Source organism: Chrysemys picta, chromosome 4, assembly GCF_011386835.1.
Source record: "Chrysemys picta bellii isolate R12L10 chromosome 4, ASM1138683v2, whole genome shotgun sequence".
NCBI classification, from domain to species: domain Eukaryota; kingdom Metazoa; phylum Chordata; order Testudines; family Emydidae; genus Chrysemys; species Chrysemys picta.
Genome location: NC_088794.1, coordinates 96,281,786 through 96,305,125, shown reverse-complemented (window position 1 = coordinate 96,305,125; position 23,340 = coordinate 96,281,786). Strand labels below are relative to the sequence as shown.

General features: G+C 44.1%; 1 protein-coding gene across 2 annotated transcripts; it reads left to right on the top strand.

The window, feature by feature from the left end:
* Nucleotides 1-316: 316 nt before the first annotated feature.
* Nucleotides 317-22,819, top strand: IVD (isovaleryl-CoA dehydrogenase). Of its 2 annotated transcripts, XM_005284717.4 has the most exons (12): nt 317-502; nt 2,153-2,242; nt 3,601-3,652; nt 6,735-6,904; nt 9,856-9,949; nt 10,680-10,816; nt 11,955-12,051; nt 15,082-15,175; nt 17,449-17,530; nt 18,429-18,533; nt 19,668-19,740; nt 19,988-22,819. In XM_005284717.4, exons 1-12 carry the CDS (start codon nt 368-370, stop codon nt 20,119-20,121), a joined length of 1,263 nt encoding a protein of 420 aa, XP_005284774.2. In that variant the 5' UTR covers nt 317-367; the 3' UTR covers nt 20,122-22,819. The 2 variants fall into 2 exon arrangements, with proteins under 2 accessions (XP_005284774.2, XP_042713352.2); XM_042857418.2 differs by lacking the exon at nt 19,668-19,740 and having other exon boundaries at nt 333-502.
* Nucleotides 22,820-23,340: the final 521 nt, after the last annotated feature.

Sequence of the window (23,340 nt, the reverse complement as noted above, 5' to 3'; positions counted from 1 at the left end):
TCATTTCCAGCCCTCCCCATTCCCTTCTGAATACCTGGCTGTACCTTTTCCCCCAAGCAGCTGCAGGAAGTATAAGTTGGTGTAAAGGATCGGTTAAGATTCCAGGTGAGGTCAGGGTCTGGTTGTGCACTACCTGCCCCGTCTCATCCCACAGCAAGCTGCGCTTCAATTGCAGGGGGGCGGGGCGTGGGGCGAGACACTCCCCCGCAGGTGCTGTCTACTCTGGTAGTTGAGAGGCTGGGTTCTCCCGAGGCCCGCCCGCTCGCGCAGCTAGGCTGGGCCTGTCTGACTGCCAGGCCGGCTGATTGGCCAATGGGTGGGGGCGCGGTGGGCCACGTGGCCCGCTTTTGCGTAGGCCAGGGCAGAGATGGCGGCGGTGCTGGGGAAAGCGGCGGCAGTGGGCAGAGCACGGCGCCGCCTGCTGCTGGGGCTGCTGCGACGGGGCTGCGCTGGGGTCGCGGTGGATGACACCGTCAATGGGCTGAGCGAGGAGCAGCGGCAGGTACAGCGGTGCCGTCCCCGAGAGGCTTGGGCGCGTCTGGCCAGCGGGCTGCCTGCTGCTCCGGGGCCGAGCCTTGGCGTGGGGACACCCGCCCCGCACCTGCAGCGGGGCTCGCACGGCGGTGTATCCCCCTCGCCTGCTGCGCTGTTTGCCATGTCCCGGCTCGGAGACGCCGGCCCCCTGCTGCCTATGTGTCGCGTGCAGCTTTACTGGCCTGTCCAGCTACCCGGGGGCTTGTCCGCACCGCTTGTGTCCCCCGATCTGCAGAGCGTCAGTGTCCAGCGACGCTGCAGCACCACACCGCTGCGCGTCCGGCCGGGCTTTGGTAAAGGGGGACTGGAGCCGCTGGCCCGGATCTCTGCCCTCCCCTGCACGCCTAAAGATGCTGTTTAGTGGCGACAGGGGTCCTGGTGGAGGGAGGGAGAGAGATATAATAGAATAATAGAATATTTAGTCCAATAGTCCAACCCCCTGCTCAAAGCAGGACCAAACCCCAGCCAGATTTTTACCCCAGTTCCCTAAATGGCCTCTTTGAGGATTGCACTCACAACCCTGGGTTTAGCAGGCCAATGCTCAAACCAGTAGAGACAGTTCTCCACAAAGCACCTTCCACAAAGAAACCAGGTTACTTTAGGTGAGGGCTCCAGACCTTTACCCTTGAAACTGAACTAAACTACTGGTCTTAGGCCTTCCTTGGCTTTTAGTGCTGGGGAGGAGGGAGTGTTCAAACCTTGCACTTCGATTGGTTGCTGTTGTCAGTGATAAGTGTCGTCCTCACCTCCCCCTCTCCCCCCATAGAATTAAATTACAAAACAACAGATTGGTGAGAAAGGTGACTAGTAAAAGCCATTACCCTTGCCAGTTTCCATCTGTCCCAAAGTCATTAGTGATCACAAGTCATTATCATTCTAATTGCCTCGGCAATGAGTTTTTTGTTCTCAACCTGTGTCTAAGTAGACAAGAAGCATTCTAGCCTAGGGCTTGGGTGACCCAGGTTCAATTCCCTGCTCTGCTACAAACTTCCTATGTGGCCCTGGGTAAGTCTCTTACCTTCTCTGTGCCTCGGTTCCCATCTGAAAAAATGGGGATTATACTACTTCCCTACTTCATAGGGGTACTGTGAGGTTAAATATAGTAAAGGTTGTGAATCATTCTCCTGTGGTGTTACTACTGGCTTTATAAGAATGTAAATATCTTGTTTATATGCATGCTTATTACAGGCTTCTGTGCATTATAAAAATATATCTAGGAGACTCTGCCTGGTGGGTGCTACTTTGCCATAGTCTCTGCCCATCAGATGTCAAACTTTCTAGACAGAAAAGGTGGGGAAGAAACTGGTTTGTTGGAAATAATCCAGTTACAAAAAAACCCCAAATAGTGTCCCTTTTTCCATTTTAGTGTAAGACTGTCACCTGCAGGTTAATGATTCAAATCCAACCCTATTATTAACTTCTCTTTAAAAGGTCTTTGGGGTTTTCTTTCTGTCCCATCACCTGAAACTCCGAGCTGCTTGATTTCACACTGCTCTCTTGGGGGGTGTAGGAAACATCCTGTTAGGGCATGTTGGAGATGTGGCAGGGAAGACAATGAACAATATACTGTTATGGTTTAATGTGTATTTTTTTTCCTCCCTCCTTACCTCATTTACAGCTTAGACAGACAATGGTCAAGTTCTGTCAGGAGCATTTGGCTCCAAAGGCCCAAGAAATCGACCAGGAGAATGAGTTTAAGGGCATGCAGGTAAGTCCTTGCTGTGTGATCTGGGAGTGAGATGTGCTGTGTCTAGAAGAGAAAGTGTAATCCATGTTATATGAACATATTCACTTTACATTTATTCTCAAACCCTGAAGAAAGAGTTACGGTAGGAAATACATGGGGCTCGTAAAGTTATTAAGCTCCAACTAGCCTGAGAAATAAACCTAACCGGAGGCCATTTAAAAAAAATTGGCAGAGTCTGGTGATAAGGCCTCTTCCTTGCTTGCTGGGATTGTCATCAACATGCTACCTCTGGGCCCTGCCCAGAGACTCCATCTTTGTACTGGCCTTGGCTATTTGGTGTCTCATAACTTTGCACCCTTCTGCCTCCTGACTAAAAGGGGCATGGAACTTCTCTCTGCATAATGCTTTCTTTGCAGGCTCTATGATGTTAGAGTTCTCTGTGAAATTTGTTATAGGAAATACTCAGTGCAGACACTGTCCAAACAGATATTTGACTTCCAGTGTGAAACTTCACATTCCAACCGAACTTGTAAGTTCTGCGAACAAGAGCTTTTTGATTTATGGAGCATTCAGGTCCCATCATTGGAGAGCATAAACTCTACAAGACTAAGAAGCTTGTAATATCTGCTGAGACTTCACAAATCTCTGGTGTTTACATTTTCATAATGAAGAACTCCAAAGCTTTGCACATAGCCTTTATAAATATAGTCCATCATCAGATATCATCCAGGGCTGTTGCGTAAAACGGAACTGCTGTGTCTAGTGCAGGCCGTTTAGGGGGATCCAACTTCCATAACATGGCAACTTCTCAAAAATGAGAGATGCGGTTTTTCAATATCCTGTATCTGAATAATGCCTTGGCCAATATTAGGGTGATCAGATAGCAAGTGTGAAAAATTGGGACGGCGATGTGGGGTAATAGGAGCCTATATAAGAAAAAGACCCAAAAATCGGGACTGTCCCTATAAAATCAGGATATCATGTCACCCTAGCCAATAAACCTGAAACTTTTCACACAAAGATTTGGGGCAGGGGTGGAGATGGCAAATCATTTTTTGGCAAGAGACAACATTTGAAAATCTAGGCAGAAAAGCAATTTTCAGAGGAAGTGCAGGTTGAGTTATGTCAAAATTGGGTTTAAACTAGGGAATGAGTTACAGCGTTAGGCCCTGATCCTGCAATGACTTAAGCATATATATAACACGATTAGTTTCATTGAAGTCAAATGGGACTACTTGCATGTATAATGTTATGCACAGGCAGGAGTTAATCTTTATGCAGTGAATGCAAATTAATATGTTCATGGAGATTGTGAGGAGTCCTGCTCTTGCTTCATGGTTGGGCAAAGCTGTATTAACTGCTTTATTTTGTGTTCAAAGGAGTTCTGGAAGAGGCTTGGGGAGCTGGGAGTTCTGGGAATTACAACTCCTGGTGAGTCTGTTCTCATCTTTTACACCTACTGAATGATTCCCTCCATGACATGCCACTTAGGCTCATCTATCTCAGCCCTTAACAAGCTAGTCCACGTTAACATACCTCACAATCTTGTAAGCACACTCTGTCCCCTCAGTTTGGGATACAGTTTATTATACAGACCTTTTGTGGTAGGATCAGGTTTTTCTAATTATAATAAAGAACATCATGGATGACTCGCCACTCACCCAAAACTCCTATTTCAGTGTGATGTAAACCTCTTTTCTGAAGAGATGCAGAGAAATCCATCTTTGTGCTGAAATTTCTCAAGGTGCCTCTCTTTGTTGAAACTTTGAAGAACATCACTTTATCCCTTTTTGAGCACTTCAAAATGGCTTTTACAGTTTAAGGACCTTGTTCAGATATTACCACTTTGCAGTTTGATAACTCTCAAATTGTCTTGTTATCCTTCATCATAAGCAATGCAGTCGTGAGCTTTGAAGAAAGAAGGTTAAAAATAAAAATTTCTTAGAATAAGTATCTGGCTACATTACAAAATATTAGTGTGTTCTAGCAGCATGGTGAAGAGTTGGGTTAGCTGACGCAGCACTGACCACAACTGCAATCAGAGGGGTGACTGCAGCATGTGTAGACATATTTAGTTAACTAGATCAAAGCTAGCTCAGATAACAATGGTGAAGCTGCAGCAACAGAGGCTGGACTGCCCTGCCCAGGACTCTGGTTATGTACTCATGACTAACCCATGCAGAGCCCTTCTGTATAGCTATACATTGAAATAATGCACCTGCATTTATTTCAGTGGTCAGACCCTGAGTTTGCTTGAGTGAGTCTCTCTGCCCTCGTTTCCTCTTACTCTTGTTCCCCTTGCTCTTCCCAACTTCTTACGGTTCCTTTCAGCTTTTTCTCGTGCTTGCCTTTTTGTCTTCTTTAATACTGTACCCCAGGCTGCAATAGTTTCCCACTTTGCATGAGCTCCATCTCGGCCTTGCCTCCAAATCCCTCCTCAAAGCATGTTTCTTCCATGAATTGTTCCTATTCTGATTTCCTCAGGGATTTTCCCACAAACACCTTTCTGTGCCTGAGCTTTTGCCCTGTGATTTCTGTTGGTGTCCCAGTGGAAGTTTTCTGGGAGATGGGACCTTGTCTGTAAATTTATTTTGTGAAGGGCACAAACTTTGGGGGCATAATGTTGATATGAGATCCTGTGGGAATGTGTGGTCATTTGAACCACATGTTCAGATACCAATGGATCATGGTTCTTCGATAGTGTATTAAATGATGATTGCGCTTTTCATCTAAAAATAAATTATGTTAATGCAACATTATATCAGAGTTCGGAAATGCAAATATATGGTTCTACAGTAACCACAATGTAACCATGTGGCATATAAAAATTCTAAAGGGACACCATCTTGAATCACACTTTTGTCTGAAAGATTGACTTACTGTTACAAATAACATTTCTGTAACAACTCTGATGGATATTAGGGGGGAAATATTTGTTGTATTTTCCTTTCATTTGTTTTCTCTGTGCATTTGATAGCACTTAAGAGTGAAATCCTGGCTGCACTGAAGGCAGTATTTTTAAGTGGCTGTCTTATTTCACCTGGTAACTTTTGAAATTCAAAAATGTCTATGTAACTGTAATGTTTAACATGGTGGTTTCCTCTCCGTAGCGTTGCGAATGTCCAACCCAGCATTCTTACTGTTCCCACAAATCTGCTTCATATTTTCCTCATAGGTTAGCATGCTGGGAGTAAGAATACAGGCTCTGATGTGGGGTGAGGAGGATGAGAATCCAGAGCACAAATTGATCAGCTGCCACCAAAAATGAGTATTGGTGTGGAAGGGGCTGCACTTGGAATCAGAGGCCACCCCTTTTAGTTTTAGGAGTTACAGGCAGTATCACACACCTCCAGGCTATGCACTCCCTCTACTCTTCATTCACTTTCCTCAGCATGACAAGCAGCCTCTACTCTCTTCTTGGCTGCTGCTCCCGTAGGGCAACATTCAGTGTTATTGACCATCCAGACCTCCTGGATTCCCTCCCTAGCTAGGCAGGTGTCTCTGCCTCCCTCCTGTTGTAGTTCTGTTGCTACCTATAAAATCACTCTCTGCCTGCAAGCCAATATATATACACACTCCTGGGTGTATATATATTCCTCAGTCTTTGCTCTTTTTATCTCCATCTTCTCTCTCTGTTGTTTCCTCTCCAGCTTTAATCTTCCACCACTTCAGTTTGAGGCGTTCTGTTTGTATCTTTAGTTACCTTTAGTTAAATAAAAATATTTGTAATCCATCAATTTTTCTCCATCCTGCTTCTGAAAAGTTTGACCGTATCACCCCTCCCACCCTTAAGCAATTCCACTGGTTCCCCATTCATTTCAGGATCCTGTTGAAAGCTTGTTTTGAAAACCATCCATGGAATTTGCCCCAGTTGACTTCACCCACTTTGTTTCTCTTTAGTCTACTAAACCCTCCTCTATTCTACTATGTCCTCATCTGTCATTGGCTTCTTCTTCTCGAGTTGGCCATATGTGAAAGTCTTCTCTTTTGCAGCTCCTGCTATTAGTCAGGAATAGCCTTTTTATTCCCCTCTGCCCTACTGATTCTCCATCTTATATCAATTATCCTCTGGAAAAGTCTTTTCTCGTTTTTCTGTAGCTTTTTGCTTTTTCTCTATTTAATTTTTGTGGTAATACTAAATTAATGCTAAGTTTTGGGATACAGTTAGTATGAGAGATGCAGAATCGTGCAGTTGTCTGTGATGCTTGGATGTTAAGTCAATGTTTTACTCATATATAAAGTGTATATGTGGTAACTATGCTTTATTTGCACAAAGTGTTACTAATTGTTCTGAATAAGTAATAGGAGAGTTGGGATTCAGGAAGGATGGGGAACCCAGAAGTAATCAGCTCATTGAGAGTCAGTCTAAAGCGGGAGTCCAAATGTAAAAGTTTCTGAGACATCCAGTGAAGTTTAAGTCCAGTATTGGGCTCAATTTGCAGGACACTGTATAAGTTTTATTTACCATGGGGTTATTAATCTAAGCTGATGATGAATTTTTTTCTCCTGCTAGTGGAATATGGTGGATCTGGAATGGGGTATCTGGACCATGTGTTAGTGATGGAGGAAATCTCTCGAGTTTCAGCAGCTGTTGGACTCAGTTATGGTGCCCATTCAAACCTTTGTATTAACCAGTTAGTACGGAATGGCAATGAAGCACAGAAGGAGAAATACCTACCCAAGGTATGTAGTTGGTGGAGGCAGAAGACCTGAGAGAATATCTGTTTACGTGGTGCCTGTGGTATCTGGTGTGCAGTAAGAAGAAACATGAAGTAATAGATCTAGTTATAGCATAAAACTACATGTTTTATGACATTTTAAAGTAGCAACGGAGTTCACAACATTTCACAGATGTTCCATGACTGAACTGAGCTCTGGCACAGGGGTCGGCGAGCTCTGGCACGCGGCTCACCAGGGTAAGCACCCTGGCGGGCCGGGCCAGTTTGTTTACCTGCTGCGTCCGCAGGTTCAGCCAATCGCAGCTCCCACTGACCGCGGTTTGCCGCTCCAGGTCAATGGGGGCTGCGGGAAGTAGCGCAGGCCGAGGGATGTGCTGGCCTTGGCTTCCCACCACCCCCATTGGCCTGGAGCAGCGAACCACGGCCAGTGGGAGCCGCCATCGGCCGAACCTGCAGATGCGGCAGGTAAATAAACTGGCCCGGCCCGCCAGGGTGCTTACCCTGGCGAGCCGCGTGCCAGAGGTTGCCAACCTCTGCTCTAGCACTTTGTCTCCCCTTGTGTGCCTAACAGCTGCATGACAGTACTGAACTTCTAGTATTAGTATCTCTTCCCAGTGGGTGTTTGGTTCAGTCCATTTCAGTCTTACACCCAGGACAGAAAGTACCACAGCTAGCTGCTCTTACTGCAGGGATCCCTATATTCTTTAAAGCAAATAAGGAAGCCAGTGGACACAGGATCAGGCCCTTTAGTAAGAAAAAAATTTAAAGGTTAAAAAGACATTTTGAAAAAGGGTTTTAAGCCAGCAAACACATCTGGTTTTTTCTAATAAACGTGTGTTACACACATTTTGCCGGAGTAACTGCTGACCCTTTTAAAATGAGTGGTCGCAGTGTGGGATATGCACTTCTCAGGTGCCAAAAGTATTTTGCCCTGCATGGCTCATGAGGCACCAGAGGCATGTATTACAACTGCATGTCTGGACATGTTTGTCTTTCACAGAGCTTAATCTTCCAATACAAAAGGTGAGCTTACTGCAGCAAGCTTTGAAAAGGATTGTTCCTTTCAAATTTGCCCTTCTCCAGCTTGTTAATGATCCTGTTTTGTCCTAACTAATCCATCTTGATGAAGGTTCCTGCAGAACTTAAAACTGGTACAGATGTCTTGTTTGAGCCTTTTTCAGGGTCATTTCTGGAGGCAGCATGGTCCAGTGGATAGGACAGTAAACTAAGGGTATGTCTACACTTGAAGCTGGAGGTGTAAATTCCAGTTGGAGGAGAATTACCCACTTTAGCTCTGATCGAGCTAGCACACTCGAAAGAGTGTGTAGCTGTGGTGATGTGAACAGTAGGAGTATGTGCCTAGCATGTCAGATGGGTACGTATTTGGACTAGCTAGCCCCTCCTGACGTTTGCACAACCACAGTTACACTCTGTTTGTAATATGCTAGCTCAATCAGAACGAACCTGGGTATGTCTCCTCAAGCTGAGTATTACACACCAGCTCAAAGTGTAGACGTACCATGAGAGGTAGGAACCTTGCTCTTGTATATCTGCCTTTACCACTGACTTGCTGAGTGTCCTTGGGCAAGTCACTTAATCTCTCTGTACCTCAGTTCCTGTGTGTGCCTATGGAGTAACTTTTTTGTTTGTTTTGGTTTTTTGTTGTTGTTGTTTTTCCCCAAAAAGATTTTTGAAGAGAATCTTGTTCAGCCTTCATAAAGCACTTTGATGTTTCTGGATGAAAAGCACTGCATGCGTACTAAGTATCACTCATTGCTTCCTTATTCCGTTGTTTGGTTTGTTTGTTAATCAGTTGATTGTAAGTCTTCTCTGGCACTCAAGTGACCTCCGTGTTTTAAACCCCAGCCTCTGTTAAACAGATTTCAATATCTAAACATATTGGATGTATTTCTTCATAAGCTGAATCACAGCTATCTGAAATAGTCCACATGAGGGACTTAAATTCAGCAGCAAGCAAAGTGTTCAATTACTTAACAAAAGAAATCTTGTTCAGTCTGTCAGTACATAAACTCCATGTATCCCTGTCATTTCTCAGTGTATTTTAACATTGTTGTCATTCACTGATATGCAATATGACAAACCACCTTATTTTTCATTATTCCTGAATTTTAACTGAATCTTTAGTGATGTGCTGAAAACTACGTCGGTCATTTTATATAATTTATAAAACCAAACTAGTTTCTGGTACATCATTAAGAATACAGTTGAAATATACAGCTTTAATATGTCATATATATTTTTGTATATTAAATCTCTTTCCACAAAACAAGGGAACAAAAGAGGGGGGAAAAAACATACAAAAAATACCCAGAGAAGGTAAAGGGCAAGAAGGAGAAAAGGACAGGAGAACATGGATTGAGAAGAGACAGCAGCAGCTGTGTCAGAACATGGCATGAGGGGACACAGAAGGAGGGTGTCCATCTGCCATGCCATCACAAGCATGTGGCAAATCATAGTATTAGTCTAGTGCTGAACACTGCAATCTCTCTCTCCCCCTCGTTGATCTTTTTGTTTTCTACAATTCTAGTTTTAAACAAGCTGAGCTTTCTTTTGTATATGCATAAAATATTTGTTTCTGCCAATCAGCCATTTTAAAAGGCAATCGGGAAACATGGAGTTTGGAAAAGGCATATGGCTGTCAGCATGGTTCTGTTGGCACCTTCTTGGAGATAGATGGATAAAACTCTGTTTTTAAAACAGTAACTGACATGTGCATTGACTCATCTTGTGGTTTGATTCTGTTCTATGCCCTCAGCACAATAGCACAAGTGAGCTTGTTGTTGGAATTCTTCCAGGGACAAAGTTTCCTACTTATAGTTTATATGGAACACAATGAACTTTGAGATTCAGTGCAACCCCTTCCCTCCCCACCCAAAAATGCAACAAAAACATTTCCTCCTCCTTCTTCCATTTTTTTGTCTTGTTTTTCCCCAGCTAATCAACGGGGAGCACATTGGAGCCCTGGCAATGAGCGAATCAAACGCTGGTTCTGACGTTGTCTCTATGAAGCTCAAGGCAGACAGAAAAGGTAAAATATTTCACGTGCCAGCTGGGGAAATTGCCCGTGTGCTTCTCCTGGCCAGCCTAAGCATCTTTCCTTTAAAATCTAAATTTAACCTTCTCGACACATTCGGCTGTGCTCAGTCCAGTGCACAGCAAGCTGGGCAGAATCAGCTTTCATAGACTATCAGGGTTGGAAGGGACCTCAGGAGGTCATCTAGTCCAACACCCTGCTCAAAGCAGGGTGTACACCAACTCCAAACTCCCTAGTAGGCAAGCAGAAGGTTCACTCGAGGGTTTGACAGAAAAGTTGTAGAGAGGGATGGGCCAGGTCCATTATTGATGATGATGATGATGGAAGAGACTGAGTGATTCCAGACCCAGAAAATGTAAATATGGAACTTTGGCTGGGAGGAGGGTTAAAAAATGAACTATCACATTGGCATACTCGTGACACCTCTAGTCTGTTGTTTCACAGAGAGTTGGTATGGTGGAAAGAATAGCTTGTGTGAGAGGGCTGTATAAAGGCCTTATTAAGAGGCCTGGGGTGGGCTCTACAGTGGCTTATTCATCTTATCCTTTGGACCCCAGAGTCTGGGGAGGTATTTTACTCAAGGCTGCTTTGTGGACTTCTGAGAGTGCCTTAGGGGGAACCTGGCTTATAGTTTATTGGGTCATGAGGCAGAGGAGAGGTATTGTTTCTGAATCCCTGACGGAGTCTGTTGTGAACTAACAGAGTCCACCTCTTATGTTTCTAGGGGATTACTTTGTTTTGAATGGGAACAAGTTTTGGATCACTAATGGACCAGACGCTGATGTTCTAATAGTTTATGCTAAAACCGATCTCAGTGCTGTTCCAGCCTCCCGGGGTATAACAGCATTCATCGTGGAGAAGGTAGGCCGTACGTCACTGGAGAGTGTCACCCTGCCTTATTTTATCCTATTTTGAGGCTACAATCCTTTCCCAAATAGAGCTACTTGGCCTTCTAAAGTAGTCAGTCTTGACAATTAGCAGCCCCTTGCTCAGAGGAGCATTGTGATATGGGAGTGATAACCGGACAAGTAATGCTTTCACCCCACTTGTCCACATGCACAGAGGGTCTGGAATGCCCTCTCTAAGCCTGTGCACTATGCTGCCTCACTTCCTCTGCTGACCTGCACTGCTACCTTTGTGCCTGTTTTTGTTCCCTCAAATTTTTCAGTATATCACCATGAAAACAATCTTCATTATTAACCCTCCCCTACCCACTATCCTCCCCCCCCCCCACACACACACACTCTGTCTTCAGAACCTACAAAACATGTACATAAAACATATCTTGTGATCTGCTGTAATCTCCGTGCTCCCCATCTTCTGTTTGTCATACCTTGCAGACCTTGGTCCAAAAGCCCAATCCTGTTCCATTGACTTCAGTGGGAGCAGAATCAGGCTGCTAGCTTGCGAGCCACTTGGGGTCAGGAACCTGTCTCTCTCCTTTTAATTTGACTGTAGAGAGCCATGTACACCTATCAGACTGTAGAAAATATAACAAGACATCTTCATGAAGGCAGGAAGCTATGATAAAGGGCTAAACATAATGGTCATTTGATAAGAATGGTTCAGACCAGTTAACCTTTTGATGGAGTTTCCAGTGTCAGTGGCTGGAACAACACAACCGCTGGGCCCACACACCTATCCTTACTATGTATTGATTTAAATATTTAACATCTGGTTCTGTGTTCTGACTAAGTCATTGTTACTCATTCCAGATTCATGTGCGTTAGAAAACAAATTCCACTCCCACGGTTCATGTTGTCGTCTCAGGCACTGCTTGCTGGTACACATGTTTGCTTCCCCCGCACTAATACTCACACTTGTGTTTGCTCCAACAGCAGACATTTGACACTGGCAGTCCTCCAGCACACCTCACTTGTTGCAATTCCCCCTGCTCGTTTATTAGGTTGGGGAGGTTTTGCTTTAATTTCTCTGTCATGGTCTGTTTCAACTTCCAGAAGAGAGAAGCTTGTAACCTGCTTCTCTTTTTGATTTGCAGGGTATGCCTGGTTTCAGCACTGCTCAGAAGCTTGATAAGCTGGGAATGAGGGGGTCCAATACCTGTGAATTGATCTTTGAGGACTGTAAGATTCCTGGTGAGTGACTTCTGAGAAACGAGCAGAACCCCTTACCATATCCACATAGTGGCTTCCACTCTCCTCACTCATACAGACTGAAACATCACTTATGTATGCATTCAAATTCTGAGTAGAAGGTTTTCCAGATACTTCTCTCCTTGGTGACTATCTTGCAGGTGAGATATTGAGGCTAGGAGAGGTTGCTATCTTGTGCATTAAAGTGATTCAGTCTGCTAGTGTTGGGTCACTTCTGTTCCACCCTCTGAGTTGAGCTGCATTGAACATGACACTTAGCCACTGGCTTTGTAAAGCTTGGATGAAGCTTTAGGAGAAACTGCTGATTACGCTGTTTATCTTGGAGCCTCCAATCTGGATACTGGGAATAGGGTTTTAGAGAAACTCTTAATGAGTCCCTGAGCGCCGCTTTTCCAGAACCCCTGGTAGTAGGTTGTGGTCACTGGCCAACATGCGTTATTTGGTTCAATTCCTGTGACCATTTTTTCATGGAAGGAAATTAAAAACCGGTGTACAGTACATGGAAGAGATCCATTTTCTTGACTCCTAAAATCTCATCTATGAGGGCAAGGTTTGGTATCACTTCAGAGGAGTTTCAGGGGCTGATTCAGACCCCTAACTGCCAACATTTCTAATTTTACCAGATCCCCAACCTGGGGTCAGAAAGGTCAATGAACCTAGATTGGGTCTTTCAGCTATTCCATGTATGCTCTGATCCATACAGAACAGTGTTCTCATGGCAACAGGATTCCTGTTTTCTGATCACTCACAGAAGCAGATCAGGATAGTGCTTAAACTGTACACTCTTTGCATGTGAGCCACAACTGCTGCTTCTGATCTCCAGTCTTGGAGACTGAGTCAATTCAATATCTTCCCATATGTCTTCAGGACATCTTTCTCTTAGGGTATGTCTACATGGGGATAAAAGCCCTCTGGCTTGGCTAGAGCTGGCCTGGATCAGCTGACTCAGGCTCGTGGGGCTTGGTCTGTAGGGCTAAAGATCGCTGTGTAGATGTTTGGGCTTAGGCTTCAGTCCAATCTCTGAGACCCTCCACCCTTGCAGGGTCCCAGAGCTCGGGCTCCAGCCTGAGCCCAAATGTCTACACTGCAGTTTTTCAGCCTTGGAGCCTGAGCCCAAGTCAGCTGACCCGGGTGAGCCATGTTTTTTTTTATTCCTTATAGAACAAGGGGTCCTCTAGCTCTACAATCCCATCCACTACAAGGTACGTGGTTTCACTGTCAGCAGTGCTTCACTGAGTGGATTTTGTGTTTTTTGCCATAGTAGATACCTTCTGTGGATCCACATTCTTGGGACATGTGGTATGAGTGAGAAGCCAATTCAGAGCACTTTCAGGTTTTTGCCCTGAGACCCAATCATTAGCCTGCACCCCTTGTGCATTGAGTGCATATATATTTCAACTTGTTGCGTAATCATCAGTTCCTTTTCTTCATTTGCAAAGGGGGCATTTGTGTCTGTTCAGTCTCCCCTTTAGCAGTGACACTCCATTATTTGTGAGTAGTTTTGTCTTGTTAGCTTCTTGCGACTGATGAGGATATTTCTCTTCTGACAAAATGTTTAAGATGTTTGCTATTAGTATTTTTCCTTTCTCTTCTCCTGCATTTTTTCAGCTCATTCCCAAAGTCCCATGCCATGACGACTGACCTTCTGGTGGAGGAGGATTGGTTGCAGTTCCCCATAGAGCCCATCAACACAATTCCTGAATGAGCTAGACATCTGGCAGGCCTTCCATTTCTATCCACCATGAACAGAAGTCGCATGGGGTATGTCTACCTGACAATTTAAACACCTACAGTTGACCTGGCATCTGATTCAGACTCAGGCTGCAGGGCTGTAAAAATGTGGTATAGATGCTCAGGCTGGGGCCCAAACTCTGGGACCCCGTGAGTGGGGAGGAGCCCCGGCTGCAGCCCGAGACTAAATGTCTACACTGCAGTTTTACAGCCCCACAGCCTGAGCGCTCCAAGCCCGAGTCAGATGACATGGGCCAGCCACTGGTGTTTAATTGCTGTGTAGACATACCTTAAAGTCCAGAGTCTTAGCTTCAGGTGATCCTAACCAATCTGCCTATGTCCAAAAATTCCATTCATTGCAGTGCTTGTGCAAATTGCTGGATTGACAGCCCTGCACAGATCACATGGATAATGGCAGTGTAAATTTTCCAACACCATCTTGCCAGTGTGTCCCAACGCTGACCTGCAGCGTCAGAGGAGAGTTCTGGTTCACTGTACATTTAATCCTAGGTGTCGGTGTTAGAGATCTCCATTATGATATGGAGACATACATATATCAGACAGCAGGAATCTCACTGCTTTCATAGAGGTCACCTAATAGCCATCTGACAATAACACATTTCAGTCACTATCAACTTGAGCTAGATTTGAACTAGCAACTAAGGCCTTGTCTTCATTGCTAAAAAAGGTGTGTGTTTTACCTCAGGGTAACACATGCGCATGAGCTGGCCTGAGGTGGTAACACAGTGAAGACCAGGTACTTCAGTTCTACTGCAAGGTAGACTTGCCAAGCCTCACCAGTGAGGTGGGAGAGGCCCAGAGCCTAGGCTCCAGGCTGAGCCTGAATGTCTACACCACTATAGCTAGCCCTGTGCAGCCCCTGCCTCACAAGCCCAGGGCAGTTGACCCGGGCTGTGAGACGTGCTGTTGTGGGTTTTTTTTATTGCTGTGTAGCCATACTCTCACTTCCCCATTGTTGTAATTATTTTAATCTTTAGCCTTGTGGCTTTATAGACAATACTTCTCTGTTCCCCATTTTCTAAAAGGTAACACTGGCTGTAAAGGCCCCTTAGATCACACTGCTGCTTTGTTTATAGCTTTGGTTGGAAAGAAAAATTGTTGTGGGGGCAGGGAATGTGTCTTGCCTTAATGGTTGTGTCCCAAGTTAAAAGGAGAATACTGCTAGAGTTTGAATCCTCGCCCCATAAAATGTAGATCCATAGGCAACAACTTGCCTTCTGAGAGTTCTACTTACAAGTAACTTTTCTTTGCTGATTGCAGCTCAGAATGTCTTGGGGCAGCTGGGTAAAGGAGTCTACGTTCTGATGAGTGGCTTGGATCTGGAGAGACTCGTGCTGTCTGGTGGACCACTGGGGTAAATGGTTTTTTAATTTTCTACTAATCACATATCGCTTCTGATTATATCACTTCACCTGGTTTAACCAGTGGTCCCAATTTGTGGCATTGATTTCTTTACAGCATAACAACTTAAATCCCCCTCACAAGAGAGGTGCTTCTGCTTGAGAAAGGGATACATTCTTCTTATTCATTCCGTTCTTAGGTTCCATACTGATCCCTCAACTTAAATCTTTGTATCCCCATCTAGTGGGCTCAATGGTAACCTTTATTTAGAAAGACTACCCTCTTCCAATAGGAAGATGGAGTTCCTCCTCTCTCACTCAGTTCTGGGCTTCTTTATGCTGCTCAATTAATGAACGAGATGCACAGCAGTGCAGAGTAATCCTAGCTAAGATTGTAAAGGAGCTGTTGAATCCTCTAGTTCAGGGGTTCTCAAACTTCATTGCACCGCAACCCCCTTCTGACAACTTCGGATTCTCTTCATGCTCACATTCTCTTTGCTACATGTTCTAAATTTAACAGCTTCTCTTACTGTATTCTCTTCCCCCAATAACACCTGCTTTTTAAATCCCCCCATTTTATAATATGCTCTTAATAAATAAGATAATCACGAACATCAGAAACGAACAGCATCTTAGAAAAGGCAAATTTAAATAAAGAGACATCTCTCTGTGCCAGGGACCAGAATATGGACTTTTTCTAAATTTTAAACAAGTGACACAGTGTGGGGGACTTGTCTTCAGTTGTCCTATGCAGGCTCCCTAGTGGCAGTTCAGCATTGAAGTGCAGGAGAAAACTGCCCAATAAGGATGCCTCCTTCAGGTTGGAGGCTTGGCCCAACCTGAAGGGCCTTTCCCTGAACTCTGTTCAGAGAAGGAGCAGTTCAGCCCCTTGCATCAAACAAGACACTAGGATATGTCCCTGACAGGCAGTGTTGTCTAGTGTGTAAAGCATATGAGAGGGAGCCAGGACTCTCCTGAGTTTTATTCCTGGCTCTGTTCTGTTTTAGGTGTAACCTTGGGAAGGATGCTTAAGTTCTCAATGCCCCTTTTTACCTATCTGTAAACTAGAATTCTCACTGCACCTCTGTGGAGATACTGACTCTGCGATGCCCTGGAAGGAGCTAGAGAAGAGTAGAGCACTTATTAATCCAGCCATAAACTTAATGCAACAATGTCTTGAATGCCCCTAATGATGGTGCCATAAGTATCTCACTAAACCAAGCCTGATCTTTAACAGGTGTTTCTCTCTGTCATTAAAGCATCCTTTTTTCTGAACACTGAATTGTTCTCTAAGGAGCAGCTCAGCACACACTGATGTGAAATGTTATTTAAAACCAAGCCCTTGTTTTCTCTGTAACATATTAGCCTTAAAGTGTGTGGCAAGGACCCCTGAACTGGCACTTTCTCCCCAACTCTTTTACATCCCACCAATACAGTACAAATAACTCTAGGTGATGCATTGACTTTCATATCAAAATAAGTAATGAATCTTATCCTGTCCCAAGATTTTAAGTTTTCAACACGCTGCAGACTTCTGAGTTCAAAATCCAGAACTGCAGTATAGAAGTTGTTGGGGAGTGGGATGGGGATCTTAACATCTGCAGAGGGGACAATGGGCACTTCAGGCACCAGGAAGTAGTGGAAGTTGGTTTAGGTTTTTGGAAATCCAGAAGACAATTGAGGCTTTTGGACAAGGGAGGAAATGCAGCTTCCCTTTTGGGCAAGGTAAGAGGTGACTAGAAATTTGGAGGAGAGGGAGTTGAATGCTTCATTTCGTCCCCCAGCAAACGTTTACTGTCTCATTGTACACTGCACACTTTGCCAATATCAGCTACTACAGCCAGTCTCATAGATGCTGATTAAAGTACGGTAGTTTGTCTTTGCTCAAATGATCAGCAGCTAACAATGTGGCAATTTAACATGTCCCCATTAGGCTTCAGAGTAAATGGGCCATTGGGATGGATGGGGAAGTGCATGCCTCTCAGAACTGTTGTTTCAGGCTATCTGCAGACTCAGCCAGACACTGTTGCATTGGTTACACTCCATGTTTGGAAGGTTTTCTTTGTGACTATAAGGGTTGAAACTTTTTTTAACAAGAGCTTAGATTCTAGAATACAATTGTACAGTAAATTCATGAAGGGTAATTTTATGACAGCATAATTGCATTGTATGCCAGGCACTGCCTTAGACTGAGATACAGAATTTGGATTATTGTTTGTTAATTACTCTGTCTTCCTCCTTTTTCTGTTTCCTTCCACTCCCTCACCCATGTCTGTGTTTCTCTCAGAATCATGCAGGCTGTTCTTGACCATGCTTTTCCATACTTACACGTGAGAGAAGCATTTGGACAGAAAATCGGCCACTTCCAGGTGAGAGTGAGGGGAAGGAGCTGTCAGTGATACCCTTGGAGCAGGCTGCTTTCATCTCCGGTCAGATCCTGAACTCTTATCTCAGTGTACCTAACAGAAAGGATTTTGAGACTGTCTTTATTATAGGGTGGGGTTGTCCCATTATGATGATGATCACACTACATATTTCTGTACCAGTATGTGAAATTGTAGCCTGGAATTACACAAAATCTGGTGAGAATATTTAACTCTGAAGAAGTTTTTATCTGCTGGTTTGTTATAAGAAATTGGAGAACATGGTCTCATGCTGATGGAACCTCAGATTTTTGTAGTTTAGGGTGATGAAATCAATCCTGGATTTTTCCTGAAGTTGCACTTCTTAGTCAGGGCTGGATTTACTCCTTATGCACCCCTAGGCACAGCATCCTCAGCCTTATTTGGTCTTCTCAGCCCCCCTCTTCCCCGCCTCCAGCTGACTTTTGTGTTGCACACTGTTTTAGAGAGGCAAGGCGCGCCTAGAATGCCGATGCCCCTAGGCACGTGCCTACTGTGCCTAATTGGATATCTGGCCCAGTTCTTCGTGACACTGCTGCTCGTACTGAATGTGAAAGGCACTGGCTTAATCAACATGGTAACCCAAGGCTGGTGTTGGGGTGAGCTAGGATTTGAAGTCCCAGGTGTCTCTATTCTAACTTTTATGAACTTATGATCCAGCAGTAACCCAGGCTCAGTCATGTGACTTGTGAATCCAGCTTCACTGGTTTATCCAGTCTTCAGTAGGTAGCATAAGAAGACCAAATAAAACATCATTTCCATGGCTTTATACCCAGAGTGTTGTCATTTCTGCCCTCTTCCCCTTTATTTCATGTTAAGTGTTAAGATTTTGTTGAATTTAAGAATATTGTTTTGTCTTGTGTAGCTCATGCAGGGTAAAATGGCAGATATGTACACACGGCTGATGGCGTGTCGGCAGTATGTGTACAATGTGGCAAAGGCGTGTGACCAAGGACACTTCAATGCAAAGGTGAGCTCAGTTCCTGATGGGCTGCTCAGGCCACTGCATGTATCTTTTACCCTTGTTCATGTGAGAGGGCGGAGGTTCTAGATCGTAGGTGTCCATGAATCAGTTACAGAAAATCTTATACCTTGTACCTTTGAATCCCTCAAGTAAAAGAGAACTTAATTGTGCATGTCAGCAGATTTACCAGTATTCAGAGCTGTATCATAGTAAGTCCAAACAAAATGTTCAGGCTACTGAAAGTAGCTATCGCAGTCACGATAGGGTGTTATCACTTCCACCACTGATACCATAAGCATGCTTGGTTCAAAGAAGGCAACTAAAAAAGACTAACTGTTGGAGAAAAGTTTTACATCCTAAGTCAAATTGCATATAACCTCCATGGGCATGATGTAAATTCATGAAGGAGGGTGTAGTTTCCCTGCTGCATTCTTTTTTTGTTCACACATGGTCCTTATGGAACGGATATGGTGAGATCTGATGGAAAGCTTGTGTCTCTGCATGACAGACAAACTTTTCTGTTTTTCTGCTGTGACTCCTGTTTGGCTCAGTGTGTCAGAGCTGTAACTAGGCATTTTTAGCACCCAGGCTGAGCAAGCATATTTGCGCCTGCTACCAGAGGTGATGTCGGGAGAGTGGCATGTGGGGTCACGTTCCTCCCCTCCCCCTGATTTTTTTGCTTACGCCCCCCCCCAACCCAGACAGGCTGGGTGGCTCACTGAGATGAGTCAGAGGATGGAAGTGACACTCCCTCCCCAGCCCCGTTGCATGGGGTAGGCCCCACTGAGCCGTCTGGCATTGCTGCTCACCCCCAAACATTCCTCTGCACCCCCCTCAGTTTGAAATCCTCTGAGGGGCAGTCATGTGCCCTGCCCCACTGTCACCAGTTACATGCTATCTTTGCCCCCTACCGTATTTTTTCCATAGTTTCTCTGCCCCCTGGCTTTGTTCCCTCGGCAGCTACCCCACTTGTCCCGCCCTGGTTATAGCCCTGCAAAATCTTGTGTGCTTGAGAGGGACCAGCTTAGGCCTGTTTGCAGGTATACAAACTTGGTGGAAAGTAGGCGTGATTGGAACAGTGCAGATGAAACTTTGCTGATTCTGTTGCTGTAAATATAAATTATCTTGTCCCTCCATTAGGATTGTGCAGGAGTGATCCTGTATTCGGCAGAATGTGCTACACAAGTAGCTCTGGATGGAATTCAGTGTCTAGGTAAGAATGTTGCTTCCTCCACCATGAGAAAGGGTGACCTGTGATGGATTGAAACATGCAGGAATACAGGCTCTCTGTGGTCCCTCTCCTAGTCATTGAGTTCAGTAGGCAAGAAATGTCTTCTGCAGTATGACTTAACTATTTACCTCTGTTCTTCAACTGGGAAGCTTTCTGTGAATGTGTCTGTACAGAATCAGCCCATACCCTGTTCTTTTTTGGTTTTCATCTCTTCTCTTTGTGATTGTAGGTGGAAATGGTTACATCAATGATTATCCTATGGGTCGCTTCCTGCGTGATGCCAAGTTGTATGAGATAGGGGCAGGAACCAGTGAGGTGCGGAGACTTGTCATTGGCCGGGCATTTAATGCCGCTTTTAAATAACACCCACCATTCAACGAGAAACAGTCTCAACACCAAGAAGCCTTTGATCATAGCGGTGGTCCGCAAAACTTTTTTCTCATATCACGGTCACCTCTGGTTGATGATTATCCATTTGATGAACAAATGTTGCTAGGTTTAACTGGGCTCTGCTGACCGAATGAATTGGGCAGGAGAACAGAAGTAAACGTGTTCATGTGATCAGCCTGAATTGTTCCTTCATCATACTCAGCAGCCATTTTGATTCTAAAATCTAAGAAGTTGAGGATGAAGTTTTTGCCAGGGGTATATGACAGTCAAAGCAGGATGTTTCTTGCATGGTGAACTGTTGAATCGGAAAAACCAGTTACTGAGCATTATAGATCAATCGAGAGGGAATGGACATTGGATCAATCCAGAAAGAATGGACAATGGGAATGGAATTTTATCATCTTTAAAAATTTAGAGTGCCATGAACAAGTAGCATTTTTAACATGCTGCTGCTGGAAGATGGTAATTTCCCAATGCGACATTCCACCAGTATGTTAACCTCCTGGTGCCATCCAGTTAACAATTTCAGCTTTGGGAATCCAAATGCCAGCTAACTTTGTGGTAGATACTGTCTGCTGTTAACATCAAAGGAGTTAAGCTACACAAGCAGTACTGTAAAAAAATGTTGCCTAAAACCCTGTCAAGATGTTATGTATTTTTCTTTGCCCATTGCCTTTCCTATCCCTGCTGCTTACCAAGATATTTGAATGTAATCTGAAGTCTTCACTCTTCTGATTGGCTGCCTCCTGCTGTCTGATTCATTTGTTGATGTCACTATCCGTCATTCTGGAAGCTTTTAAAATGTCAAACCCTGTATTGTGGCATCCATCAATGAATCAGGCAAGAGGAGGTTGACTTATTTTAAAGGGTTCTCTGTTGGCGAGCGTGTGCACTTGCACTCCTAAATTTAATTGGCCGTAAGGAGAAAGAAAGTCTAATGAGAAAATTTGGGGCAGTTTTAAGGGGGGGTTAGGGAAACATTATGTGGAGTAGTTTAAATCTTGTGTGGTCTGTTTTTAATAAGGAATACAGCAGTGTGTAATACAACTTCAAAGAGTGAATTACAGGAAGAAAGTAAATCTCTTGAATATAATAGACCAATGAATTAAACAGCTGCCATCTTGACCATCTCATGTAGGTTAAAATACTGTATTGTGTGCTGGCTTAGAATCACCATCTAGACAAACACCAAATATATAGAGAAAAATAAATAAAACTACAAGCTATATTGTTTTTAAAGCATCCATTTAATAATCTAAACCAACAATATAAAAAGACACGATAAGAAACGCCCAGACCCAACTAAAATCCACCTTACTCGGTTTCCTCTGGAAAAAAAACACCTGATAGCTACATAGGTCATGCGGTATGCACAGAAGGTCTTCTGGCCCAAGGGGAGAGGCAGCTCCCAGAGCCATGGGTCTGCCCCTAGAATGCCCAATCCTCAGACTGGGGATTGTCATCTCAAGCATCCCAACTGAGCTTTACTGCTCGGGAAAAGCCCACAGAGAGGTGATCTCTGAGATACCCTGGGCCCAAAGCACAAAGGGCTTTGATCAAGGCTGACACCTCGGCTTGCACCTGAATATAATTTGGAATCCAGGGCAGACTTTGAAGCACAGGTGAAATATGCGTCACTTGTGAAACACCAAGTACATTTATGTACTGAATATATGAGAATGGAAATGTAATATGTTCTCATTTATTTAGATGAGAGAACGACAAGCTTTACCTCAGAATAATTATGAATGTCATCCCCTCTCCTACATTCAAACTGCATTCACTGCTTTGTGACCAGTACCTCAAGAAAGACCTAAGGTGGGATTTTTCAACACTGCCTAAAATATTTGGATGTCCATTTCCCATTACAGTTTGTGGGAATTGGGTATCCAACTCCTGTAGCCATCTTTGAAAATCTCAACCCCCAGTCCCATAATGTATCAATAAAATGGCAGCTCCTTAGAGAGAGACAGTAGCAGCACTGATGACAATGAAGGGGCCGAGACCGTGCATACTTTTTTAAAACAATTGAAAATTCATTTTTTACTGATCTGTTCTTTAGCTCTTTGATATGAGAATGAATTTCCTTGAGTTTTTCTTGAAGATTTGTTTAAAAGACAAAAACAAAACCCCACATTAACACTGAATCATAGCTTTGTAATCTGTCTTGGTCCAAAGGAAACCCACTGAAATGAATGAATGTCAAAACAACCTCAGGATCTTTCAAGTGACTAGAATTGTTAAGAATCCATGTTCTGAGTCAGAATGGAACCTATATACCATGGCTTTTAAACCTGCCTCTAGCCCTGACATTGCTTGTTTTAATACAAATAATAAATAACATCCCACTTTCTGGGCTGATCAGCACCTCAAAGTCAAGGCAAAATGAATCTGCGTCTAATTCACCATCGGATAGAATGGGAGGAGAGATCCATAAATCTTAGGAAAGGTTACATTAATCAAATTGCATACACTTCCATACATCGCTGTGGTGAATATCGAGTGATCTGTCTTGCAAAAAGCATTGATCAAGGGGCTCTTTCCACATACTGAGCTGTTCTCACTGTGGTGAATGACAGGGAATCTCCTGGCTAAGTGGAGGAGGGTCTGTGATTAGGGTTTTGTTTTATAATGTGTACAATGCCAATAAAGATATCGACTCTTAAACACATGCCAGCTGAGCTGCTTGGATTTTGCCCAGCAGGGGGCAGATATAGACTTTTAGTTCTTAACTACAACTCAAGTAGAGAACTGGACTCCTCCCAAAGTGCACATCCTGTGTGATTCGAGCTTGTGGTGTGCATGGGAACGGATGTTGCCTTTTATTCCCCTCCCTCTTCTCCACCAACCACTTTTTTCCTCTAATTGTTTTTTTAAAAGCTTGTGGTAGATCTGGCAGGTGCGGAAGCCTCTGGCCGCCTCCGGAGAGCACAGCTAATAGGAGAAATTCTAGAAGGGCACTGTGCCCCTGTATATGTTGTTTCTGGTATCTGTTGCATTTAATTTGTAATAGAAATCATTCTAGCCCAATAAGGGACATTCAGCTGATTACAGAGCTGGATTAGTCAAATATCCTGTCATAGAAAAAGTAGCTCTGCAATAAAGATTAAGAGTTGGTGAGACAACAGTGAAACAGCACCTGCAATCTAGATGGTTTTTAGGACACTTCAGTAATTATTAGTGTCTGTGTCT

Bases quoted from the DNA above. Each gene is read 5' to 3' on its own strand.
- IVD (XM_005284717.4), top strand. From the start codon at position 368: ATGGCGGCGGTGCTGGGGAAAGCGGCGGCAGTGGGCAGAGCACGGCGC. The intron at 3,653-6,734 runs GTGAGTCTGTTC...TTCTCCTGCTAG, and splicing joins TCTGGGAATTACAACTCCTG to TGGAATATGGTGGATCTGGA. The intron at 15,176-17,448 runs GTAAATGGTTTT...TGTTTCTCTCAG, and splicing joins CTGTCTGGTGGACCACTGGG to AATCATGCAGGCTGTTCTTG.